A 12,009-nucleotide genomic window follows, 5' to 3' on the forward strand; every position below is an offset into this window, starting at 1 on the left:
TGGGAGGGGATTTCTCCAAATTTAGATCAATTAAAAAAACGCATCCATTGGTGAAGGTACATTGGTAACCTACCTGTAGTTTGCAGAATTTGAGTGAATCTCTGTAGGCGTAGAGACAGGAAGGGGCGGGCTTAGCGTCGATATAGTGCCACATGGAGGCAGAATGCTCATCATTAGGCGGCCCCATGTAGCAAAGTTGATGTTCATTTGGGTGGCGCGAAGGAAATCCTTTCCTGGAAAAGCAGAAGGATAAATTACTGCTTTAGCTTTGATGGGTAACTCTGATCAACATTGCCCGAAATGTCCAATTCCAGTGAAACTTAAAATATTTGTAAACTACAGTGTTTATTATTTTCATAAAAAAATAAAATAATAAGCTTTACAAACATGCGACACCTACCTGCTCTGAACCACTTTATAAGAGTAACTCCACTACCGTGTTTCCCTGAAAATAAGCCTGGGTCTTATATTAATTTTGGCAACAAAAGACACAGTAGGGCTTATTTTCGGGGTAGGTCTTACCATGTAATGTGCTGTCTTCTCTCCCCCTCTATCTTCCTGCCTGACAGGAATCCCCAGTGTGAACTGAGTTAAAATGCTTGTATAATCCTATAATCCAATCTATTACAGTATTATATAATGTACAATGTGTGCGTGTTTCTGTAATATAATTGTGGCAAACACCTTCATTATAGCGCCGCTCTGCGCTTCTGTGACACGCCAGAGCTCTCTTCCCCGCAATTATATTACAGAAACACACACATTTTACACTACAGTAATAGAGTGGATTATAGGATTTTACAAGCATTTTTAAAACTAGGACTTATTTTCGGGGTAGGGCTTATATTGCTGCCCTCCTGGAAAATAACGCTAGGTCTTATTTTCGGGGAAACACTGTATTGTTGAGAAAATAAAACAATCCCCTTTGAGTGAGCAATGTATATTGCAGGGATTTTAAATGTTATAACAGACGCCTGCTTTTTCCTGTTCTGGGATTGGATCAAGCCAAAAAACGCGCATGTTCCATGCAGTCCAGTTTTGACTGCAAGACGCACTGGAAAGCGGTGCAAACACTGCTTTTTCAGATCGCACTGCACCAAACCACATGGTACTGCTGTGTTTGCCAGATGCGTTTGGTTGGGGTGCCCATTACAATTATTTGGCACCTGCGTATGTCTTGCAAGGGCAGCACATTCACCTGTGGTGCAGGAAATATTCATGGAACGCACCTTTCCTGCACCACGTTTTGATGTGAACGAGCCCTAAAAAAAAAAAAAATATATATGGTTTGTTTCACCATTTCTTTTGGAGACATTCAGAATGGGAGGGTCTGGGTCAATATAATCACGTGGTGTACTTTCTGTGCACCTTTAGAAGTATTTAACCCTTGTTGAGTATCTCACGAAAGCTTAAATTCCTATTGCAGGTGCTGCCTAAAATTTGACTTCAGTCAAAATCAGTGAGCCCACTCACACAAGTAGAAAATGACAGTTCTGGGGGGCGTTCCGAACACCAATAGTGTACATAACGCTTCCAGGTCGCTATATTGCATTTTACAGAAAAGTTGTAAATTGAAAAGGAAATGTAATTATTATTACCAATAAACTACAATATGGCTTGTGTAGCAATTGTATATGCTAAGTATTTAAGTGCAATATACATTTTTTTTACGAGCAGAGTTACCCTTTAAAGGATACAACTTATGTCCCCAAATGTATACTCCTACGGGGGAAAACTACAGGGTGGCTTGGGACTTCCTAACTTCTTTAACCCCTTACATACAGGGCATTTTCACCTCCTTCCTGCCCAGACCAATTTTTAGTTGCACTTTGAATGACAATTGCGTGGTCATGCAACACTGTACCCAAACTAAATCTTTAGGTTCCCCCCCCCCCCCCCCACAAATAGAGCTTTCGTTTGGTGGTATTTGATCATCTCTGCGGTTTTTATTTTTTTTACTTTTTGTATTTAATAAATATAATTTTTTTTTTTTTTAATACATTTTTTTTCCTCAGTTTAGGCCGATACGTATTCTACATATTTTTGGTAAAAAAAAATCGCAATAATCGTATATTGATTGGTTTGCGCAAAAGTTATAGCGTCTACAAAATAGGTGATAGATTTATGGCATTTTGATTTTATTCATTTTTTTACTAGTAATGGCTGCGATCTGCAATTTTTTATTGCAACCGTGACATTGCGGCGAACACATCGGACACTTTTGACACTTTTTTGGGACCATTCACATTTATACAGTGACATTTATATGCACTGATTACTATGTAAATGTGACTGGCAGGGAAGGGGTTAACCACTAGGGGGCGCTGAAGGGGTTAAAATGTTCCCTATAGTGTGTTCTAACTGTAGGGGGGAGGGGACCGATGCGTGTTCCTCTGTACTGGGAACACAGCATTGGTCTCCTCACCTCTGACAGGCGGTGGATCTGTGTGTTTACACACACAGATCCACACTCCTGCCGTGATCACCGTCAATCGCGGGAGCCCGGCGGCAATCGAGGCCGCCGGACACGTGCGCCGGGTCACGAGCTCGCCCTAGAACGCCGGGAATACAGGACGTCATATGACGTCCACCCGGATCGAGGGAGGGTTCCTGCCGACGTCATTTGACAATGCAGCGCTAGGGAAGGGGTTAAATATTACCAAGCGGCCCAACAGACACTTTACCATGCTACTGCTGAAGTGCGTTTGGAAGCTGTAGATTTAATCCCGATATCCTTTCCAATATTCTTTGGGTACACCATAAAGGATCGTGGGTCTATAACTAATCACGACACACAACACTCTCTCTTACTTTGGGATAAATTGAAGTGGCTCTTTAAAATGAATTTCTCCTATTTGCCCGTTAGTCTCCTATAACCATCCAGCTTTCTACCCTGACTATTCTCTCCCCCAACACTACCTTCCTATGCTTTCAAATCTCTGAATTTGGGGTACAGTTGGAGTGGGAGGATTGGGATAACATTTGGGCAGCGACCAAATCTTCAACACAAAATAAACTGGCAGTGGAGACCAACTATAAGGTCATACTCCGATGGCATTTGGTCTCAAGCAAGAATTTCAAAATTTTGGTGGACTTGTCCGATTGTGCGGCTAATTTTGGGCTGAAATCTTGAGGATGGCCTCAACATTGCTTAAGCAAGTTTTAGAATCAGACCCAGCTGTAGCTCTCTTGAACCACTGTGCTCATGATCTTACTAGAGCACAGACTAATCTAATACAGCAACTTGAACTTTGTATATTTTTTGTTATTACAGTGCTCCAAGCGCTACTAATGTTACGTACGCGATGCATTCTCTTCAAGGGAAAATATTGAAAAATAAAAATACAACTTTTATATTGAAGATCCCAGGATCCAAAAATGCAGGAAAAATAAAATAAAAGCGAAAAAAAAAAAAAAAAACCTCCAGAGCACATGGGCCCAGAGGAGCCATGTCTTCTCCTCACGCTAGGCAGAAAAAAACTTGGGCTGGATGATGCAGAGAGAGGGATGTACCCGGGGGACCCGCCCCCTGGGAGGTGCTATACTGAGAAGTGTTTTAACACTTGAAGTGCTGTTTTTTCTACCTAGTCATCTCCTGAAAGGAAGGTAGATAATCCCTAAGGTCAATTGCTGCTGTGTTCGTCCATGAACGGAAGAGAAAAAGGTCAAGCCTATAAAGTAGTGTTAAGGAACAATGTTTTCAAAGCTAATAAAGTGAATCAGGTCTGGAATCAGGGTCCCAAAGTCAAGTTCACCAAGTCAGGTCAAGTACATCTCAAACAGCGTCGGGGGGGGGGGGGGGGTTTAAGCAGCAGAAAAAGCCATAACACACTTACCTTTCTGTTTGAAAATATACGCTTCTGTCGCTGTACCTTGCCCCTCCTCTCAATCACAGGATTACAGAACATAATCTAAAAATAAAAATAAAACATTAAACCTATGCTGAAACAAGTATGGTAGCTGGCTGCCATGGCAAAGCTCTCCTACTGAACATTTTGGTTGCCTGGCTGTCATGATACAATACTGCTGAGATACTGGCTTGAAACAAAGCAGACAGACCAGGAGATATGACTTCACTAGCTGCATGCTTATTATAGATCAGTGACTAAAAGCACTAAAGTTATTAGATCAACAATGCAGCCAGGTACCTGGGCATTGCCCAGAAGAAGTTTGGAAATGGCAGCCTCCAGGTTTCTTTTATATTGAAAAGACAACACATTTTGTGGAGCAATCTAACCTTACATTTAGTATGACCCACCACTGAGGTGGAGATAGAAAATAGTAACCACCAGGAGACCATCAACGAAGTGCACCTGCTCTCTGCAACAAATAGGACACATGTGCAGTCCAGTCTCACCTCAGCAAACAGCATTCCTTGGGGTTCCATCTGCAGACACACCCCATGGCGTTCATTGTCCAGGAAGTCCTCCAAGCGAACAAAGCGAATGGCACACAGTTCCCGCCAATCTCTCCAGTGAATTGAAATCTCAATTTCTCGTGACTATAAAAAAGGCAACAATGGCTGGTGTAAGCACAGGAATGCAATTCACAACACAAAGATCATAGGGCCAGATTCACATAGACTGCGGCGGCGTAACGTATCGTAGATACGTTACACCGCCGCAAGTTTTCATCGCAAGTGCCTGATTCGCAAAGCACTTGCGATGAAAACTACTCCGGCGCAAGGCGGGCCAATTCAAATGGGCGTGGTGGCATTTAAATTAGGCGCGCTCCCGCGCCGGGACCTACTGTGCATGCTCCGTTTTCTAACTCCCGCCGTGCTTTGCGCGCCGTGACGTCATTTTTTCGAACGGCGACGCGCGTAGCGTACTTCAGTATTCCCGGACGTGTTACGCAAACGACGTTAAATTTTAAATTTCGACGCGGGAACGACGGCCATACTGTAGACAGCAATACGATTGCTGACTAAAGTTAGGGCAGGTCAAACGACGACTAACTTTGTGACGGGAAACTAGACAAGCAGCGACGTAGCGAACGCGAAAATCCGTCGGGGATCCGCCGTAACTGCTAATTTGCATACCCGACGCTGGTTTACGACGCAAACTCCACCCAGCGGCGGCGGCGGTATTGCATCCTAAGATCCGACAGTGTAAAACAATTACACCTGTCGGATCTTATGGATATCTATGCGTAACTGATTCTATGAATCAGTCGCATAGATAGAAACAGAGATACGAAGGCGTATCAGGAGAAACGCCGTCGTATCTCTTTGGTGAATCTGGCCCATAGTATGGAACACGAGAGTAACTAAAAACCTCACCCTCTCCAGGTCAATGCTAAATCTCTGATCCCAGCACTGATTGTGTACAGAACCCCAACCAGTGTGTCCTACTGGCTGGTTATCGACCTTCAGGAAGCACATAACATCTCCTGAAGAAAAAAAAAATAAAGACATAATGTTACCCACACAACAACTTTACATACAGTTAAAAGGCTGTCACAAAAATGCTATTACAAATCTTTTTCATCCAGTGTTTTTCTTGCATTTTTTTTTTATTTTTTATAAAATCAGAAAAAAAAAATTATTTTGTCTTTTGCAATACATGGTATATGACATTCAATATACAAGGATAGGAAAACAGTTGGCATTCCAGATCAGTACAAAGTATACATACTCATGTAAATTATAGTTTCTAGGATCAAAACATAGGTAAGAAAGAAAAAATAAAAATAAAAGAACAAACGGTGAAGGCTTTACACACCCTCATGCCCTGAGGGTATATCAAACCAAAACAATTAAACCACCCTTACCCACCAAGATGAGCAATATCTCCCATGGTTGTATGCGACATAGATCTATATCAGCCACTAGTTTGTGATTCACCAACCCCTGCAAGAGCCTGTCTTTAATCAGTTGATGAGGCGCTAATCCCGGGACATCCAGCCAAGCCTGCCAGAATGAGTAGAATTTACGTGGGACGTTTCCATGTTCGTATGTAAATCGTTCCCTAATTAACAGTTTGTTGACGTTATCCACCCATTGGCCCCTAGTGGGTACCCTGGGGACGGGCCACAGTTGTGCAATCAGCTTGCGCGCAACATACAGCAATCAGAAAATCGCTGTATGAGCCAAAGAAGTCAACGTCTCCTTGTCTAGTGTGCCCAGCAGACACACAACCAGGTCTTGTGGGATAGTTATCATATAAACCTGAGATATCACGTCTAGGACGTCTATTCCGCTTTCAGTAGCAGAATAGTTTGGGGCATTTCCAAAGCATGTGAATGAGATCGCCGTGATCACCTTCACATTTCGACAAAGGGGGGGTGTCTCGATTCCCCCATTTGTATAGTTGCATGGGGGTCCTGTATACTCTGTGTAAGAAATACTAGTGGGACAGTTTCTGAGAAGCAGACACCGACACCAATGGTGCAGAGGAGAGGCAGAAATTCCACGTCTCCCCATCTACGATTACCACATCTCTCTCCCAACCACCCCTACAAGGTAACCTGGAGGGGTCCTGTATGGCATTGAGGAGAATATTTTAACCTCTAGAGATCATTCCCTTTTATCATTTTCCATAAGAATCCCCTTTATCAGCACATGGTCAGTCAGCTGGAGTAGGGCGGGTTTTGCTTGTGTTTGTAATGCGTGAAGCAGCTGCAAATTTTTATAGAAATTGGTACGTGGTATATGAAACTCTGCCTGAATCTCCACAAAGGATTTGAAAGTCTGTCTGTTATACAATTGTGAGATATAGCGTATCCCTGTCGATTCCCAACTTCTGAACCCCTTGAGTTTCAATATTTCTCTGTAGAGCCGATTCTGCCGTAGTGGGGTGTAGGTTAAGCCCCGTATCCCCAAAAGGGGGCCACGGGGACTAAATGTATATATTCTGCTTCCAGCCGTGAAAGGGCTAGAACGTTCTCATCCGACGTGGCTAAGTCTGTGGATAGGGTCCATTAGGTCTACCACTCCCAAGCTGTTGTAACTGGGACGCAAGGTAATAAGCTCTAGAATGGGGGACCACCAGACCCCTCTAGTCCTTGCTATATTGTAATGATAATAAAATGATCCTGGGCTTTTTTTTTTTACGCCAGATCAATTCTCGAAATTAGGAATCGATTCCGTCGACCCACCTCCGGGGAACCAGACTGGGGAACTGTTAAATATGTACAATAATTGTGGCGAGGTTGGTTCTTCCAATTACTGACAAAAGGCAATTTACACCAGGCTGTACATTTTACACAACATTTGTTAAGTAGGGGAACCAAGTTTAAAGGGGTTGTAAAGGAAAAAAAATGTTTCATAATAAGCATCCTTTACCTGCAGACATTTCTCTTTTCTAGGGCTGTTACTGATTAAAAATGTTGTGTTAGATTAATCGATTTTTTTTTAATCGATTAATCGACTAATTTTCGATTAATTATAACGCACATACAGATCCAACTACTTTTAACTGATCTCCTTGCATTGCAACTCTGCATTAGTCAGTGGTAAATGTGGTATACACTATATACAATCACCCGTCACTAGTTAGTTTCCACAATCCATGACTTAACTTCACACAAATATGTTTTAAATTCAAATTGTAGCACTGACTTAAGTAATTTTTTCTTATTAAACTTCAAGAAAAAACGTAGAAAGTTAGTTTAACTTTAATTATAAAATGTATCCAGTATATTCACTGTCAGTCACTTTATAGTAGGCAAGTAGGCATCACTTTAGCCAGTCACGCAGACATACCAGAGTGTTTACATTTTCTGGAAGCAGATATAATCGCATTATTGACATTATACCCTGAAGAACTGAACAGTCTTTCGCACGGAACAGATGTTGCCGATACACAAAGAATTGTCTGCAGAAAACTGCTTAGGACAGGAAAACAATGGTTATTTTTGCCCCCTTCCCCTGATGGAGCCTGATGCATCCTCCTGCACCACAGATGCAAAAGGTACCTTAATACAATGGGTGCAGTTTGCTCGCATCCAGCAGGGTAAGTCTCACTGTCCAGTGACGTCAAGAATTTTGATCGATCAAAAAAAAAATTAAAGATTAATCGAAGAATTAATCTTTAATTTCCCCAGCCCTACTCCTTTCACTTCCTCATTGTTAGTTTTTGCTCAGAAGTTGCTCTATTTCTTCTGTTCACTTCCTGCTTGTCTGATTTTACTGACCACCGTGAAGAGAGGCTCTACTGCGGTGGTCAGTTACGTGCTGACCCCCTCCTGGGAACTACATCTGTGTGGCAGGACGCTCTCTACGTGTTGGGACTTCAAGGAGGTGTGAATTACTGGGCGTGCCGCAATTCATACTGGGAAATGTAGTTCTTACATGAACGAGCGATGCAAATCAGGAAGTGAAATGAGAGAACAGAAACTAGAATGCCGGAGGTGATATAGATGAAGAAAATTAATAGGTATTTACTCGTTTTTTAACAGAATCATTACACTATTCTGTCTGTCTACCTTGCAGACATTAATTTTAGGCAAAAAAATGTTTTCCTTTAAAACTCCTTTAAGGTGATATATTGGGACGGGTCTGGGGTCACCTGAATGCCCAGATAGCGAAAAGAGGACACTACATGTATAATCTCTGCGCCATCATGCAGCCATTGGATCTACTGGTAGTAACACCGACTTATTTCAATTAATGGAGAAGCCAGACAGCTCTCCAAAGGCTTTTATAAAAGGTCATGACGGCTTGCAAGGTACCCTGGGTGTCACCCAAATAAAGTAGAGTGTCATCAGCATACATCGACAGGACATCGGTGCCCGTGTTTCGCTTGAACTCGATTATATTTGCGACACCCAGTATCCGCGTCGCAAGAGGTTCTAAGGCTAGGGCAAAAAGCAGGGGTGATAAAGGACACCCTTGCCTGGTACCCTGGAAAAATAGGAAAAGGTTCCGATAGCTCTCTATTAACTCTAATCCTAGCCGGGGGCTCGGCATACAGTAAATCAAACCCACTTAATGAAGTTAGTTCCCCAAGCCCAGGTGTTCCAGCACTTTCTATAGGCAAGGCCACTCGACGCTGTTGAATGCCTTAGCTGCGTCCAGCAAAAAAATGGCTCTGTTGCCAGGGTTGTCGACAGGGGGCTGCAGATTCAGGAAAGGCCTCTGAATGTTTTGGGCCGTAGATATAGTGAGGATGAACCCCGATTGGTCCCGATGCATCAGTTTGTTTATTACCTTACCAATTTAGTTGCCAACACCCAAGCTAGTAACTTAACATCGGCTGCAAAGAGATCTTTAAGAGTCCGGTGACTCTGCGTCTTTGCCAGGTTTCAATAGTACAATAACAATAGCCTTTTCATGGAGCTGGGCAGAGTGCAGTCTTTAAAGGCCTCATTGCACACCTTCAACAATACAGGTAGCAATGTGCCTGAAGACCTCGGACGGAAGGCTTTCCATGCCCGGGGATTTAATGTTGTGGAATTGTGCCACGGCAAGTGCCAATTCCTCCTCAGTCAACGGGGCGTTGAGCAAGGCAGAGTCCAAAAATTCAGCTATTTCCACATCTGCGGGCTGAACCTTAGAGATGTAGAGAACCTCATAAAAAGGACCTAAAAATCTGTATGATCTCTGAAGTCTGGGAGTGGAGAGTTCCCTGATCACCACAAATGGCCTAGATAAAGGAGGTCCTCTGTGCGCACGCCATTACTGCCAGCATGTGCCCAGTCGCCTCCCCCTCTTCAAAATGTGTCTGTTGTAGTAAAAAAAAAACGTTGTTCTCGGCCAGTTGCCTGTGGGATTAGAAATATACCTTATCCTCCATCTCTGTAACCCTCCTTTGCACTGCCAATTCCCAGGCCTTGGTGTCTTGATTCAGGTTATTATTTTAATAAATTGGCCTCTCATATAGGCCTTTGCCGCATCCCATACAACACTTAGCTTGGCAGTAGCAATATTGTCCTGCACAAAGTTTAAGCAGATCACGCATGGGGTCCAGCTCCGGGAAGAGGAAAAGTCAGAAAGGATTTTGTTTCCAGCCTGTGCGTTTAGCAGTGTCGGCCAATCAGATGGAAACCCAGAACAAGGAATGATCAGAAAAAATGTCTCCCCCGATCGGGTTTATACCCACGGGGTGTCTACCCCCCCCCCCCCACCCCCCCCCCCCCCCCCCCCCCCCCCCCCCCACTAGCTCCCCAGGTTCTGTCCTGGGAGCAGCTGCTCTTCACTAACTTTGATTCTCTTAGCTCTTGCTACCTCTCAAAAAAATGGGAAAATGTGGGCGGATCCGCGGATCCTAGACTGCACGAATATGCTGACAATGTGTGTATAACTGGAATTTTGTTCATTTGTGTTCCAAGAGTTGGCATTCTGTATTGCACTATTACCGTGATCCGGGCGGTGACGCTCATTGTTGGATATAAATAAAGAATTTTGAAAAAGAAAAAATGTCTATCTTCATAATCTGAAGCCGTCACCAACTGCAGCATAGTATCATTTCCCAAACCTATATCAATCCTGGACAGTCCCCCACGCAAGGCTGAATAGCAGAAATATTTGTTAACTTTCGGGTGCCTAAGGCGCCACGCGGCCGTCAGTCCCAGTGCCCCAAGCAGTGGGGAAAAAAACAGGCGTGTCCCCCACCCCCAGCAGATGCATGGGTGGGGACAGGTAATTTGTCCCAAGAATGGTTTATGTAGTTATTATAGTCCCAAACAGCTAGGAGCGAGACATCCGGGAATGCGCCATAAACCTCGCCAGACACCCAAGGACCTTGGATGAGAACGGCGGCGGTGTATATATGCCAGCTTTTAAACATGACAAGTCAAAGACTTTACATAGTAGGAACACATATCTCCTCTCTGGGTCTATAATCTTGTGGGAGCAGTGAAACCTGACATCCTGACGTATCAGCATGCTCACCCCCCTAGAGTATGCAGAATAAAAATAGTGAAATTGGGTACCATATAAGCGGGGGCTGAAGCTAGGTGCGGGGTCCGAGGATAAATGGGTCTCCTGCAGGCATACAATACCAGGACCTACAGATTTAAGGTGCCCAAGAACTGCCAGTCTCTTCACTGGGCTACCAAGACCTCGGACGTTCCAGGACAGGACTTTTAGGCCAATGGCCATAAGGGAACATAGCTATCAATAACGAACAGAGTCAAAGAGAAAATATATAGAATTTTTTTTCATACCAACAGTACCGGGAGCATAGGTAGTCATCTGGACATAGTCCGCATCAGAGAAGGCCATGGGCTGAGGCACTGGTGGGTAAGAGTGGGTAACAATGTAGAACAAATGTTAAGTGAAAAAAAAAAAAAGAAAGAAACATAAGGCAACTTGTGGAGCCAACTGGGCTCTCAGCCGTATAGGCTGCGAAACAGTCCATCCCCATATATCTGTAGCAGTGTAAACTCCCATACAACACCAGGGTTAGATGGAAAAGGGCTTTCACTTCTGCAGCGTGCATGGGACAACCCACAATGTAGATAGTTCCAATGTTCTCCAGCGACCTTCTTGTCCATAAGAGATGAATTAGCAATCAAACCAAAGAGTAAAAGAAAAGAAAAAACACATGGACCATATCTGTGGTCGAGCAACAATAAAGGGCAAAAGAAGAAAATACCCTCCCCCCCATCCTCCCGACAGGAGGGCGATCAGCTTTGAAGCAGGATCATTGCGCTGCGACTTGGCGGCTTTAAGTGCTTTATCCTCTCGATCCAAGCCACTGCACTGCAGATGTGGGACGGTCAAAGAAGCGAATCTCTCCCAGTGTGACCACCCTGAAACGGGCAGTATACAGCATTGCATATTGTAGATTAAGATCTCAGAGCCTTTTTTTTTCCCAACATCGATGAATTTTGCGCGTTGTTTCTGTAGCTCTGCCGAAAAGTCTGGCAAAAGGGAGATCTTGGAGTTGTCGATAGCCATTGAACCGCTCATGGTCCTGGCTTTGGATAGGATAGCATCCCTGTCCCTTTAGTTTAACAGTTTGAAAAGAAAAGCGCATGGGTGGTTGCCCGGTGGCAAGGGGTGTGACGGGACCCTATGCGCCCTTTCAACTGCAAAAAATGGAGAGAAGGCTTCCTTGCCAA

The 12,009-nt window shown here is 43.9% G+C and overlaps 1 protein-coding gene across 1 annotated transcript in view; it reads right to left on the minus strand.

Annotated features, from left to right (window-relative positions):
* The window catches only part of PKN3 (protein kinase N3), a 94,422-nt gene that overhangs the window by 33,897 nt on the left and 48,516 nt on the right, over window positions 1–12,009 (minus strand). Inside the window, exons 7-10 of the mRNA XM_040324730.1 lie at window positions 5,282–5,391; window positions 4,358–4,501; window positions 3,831–3,911; window positions 74–228 (exon numbers count right to left, since the gene is read on the minus strand). Of these exons, the coding sequence (XP_040180664.1) occupies window positions 74–228; window positions 3,831–3,911; window positions 4,358–4,501; window positions 5,282–5,391 (490 nt within the window). The remainder of the gene's footprint in view (window positions 1–73; window positions 229–3,830; window positions 3,912–4,357; window positions 4,502–5,281; window positions 5,392–12,009) is intronic.

Source organism: Rana temporaria, chromosome 9, assembly GCF_905171775.1.
Source record: "Rana temporaria chromosome 9, aRanTem1.1, whole genome shotgun sequence".
Taxonomy (NCBI): domain Eukaryota; kingdom Metazoa; phylum Chordata; class Amphibia; order Anura; family Ranidae; genus Rana; species Rana temporaria.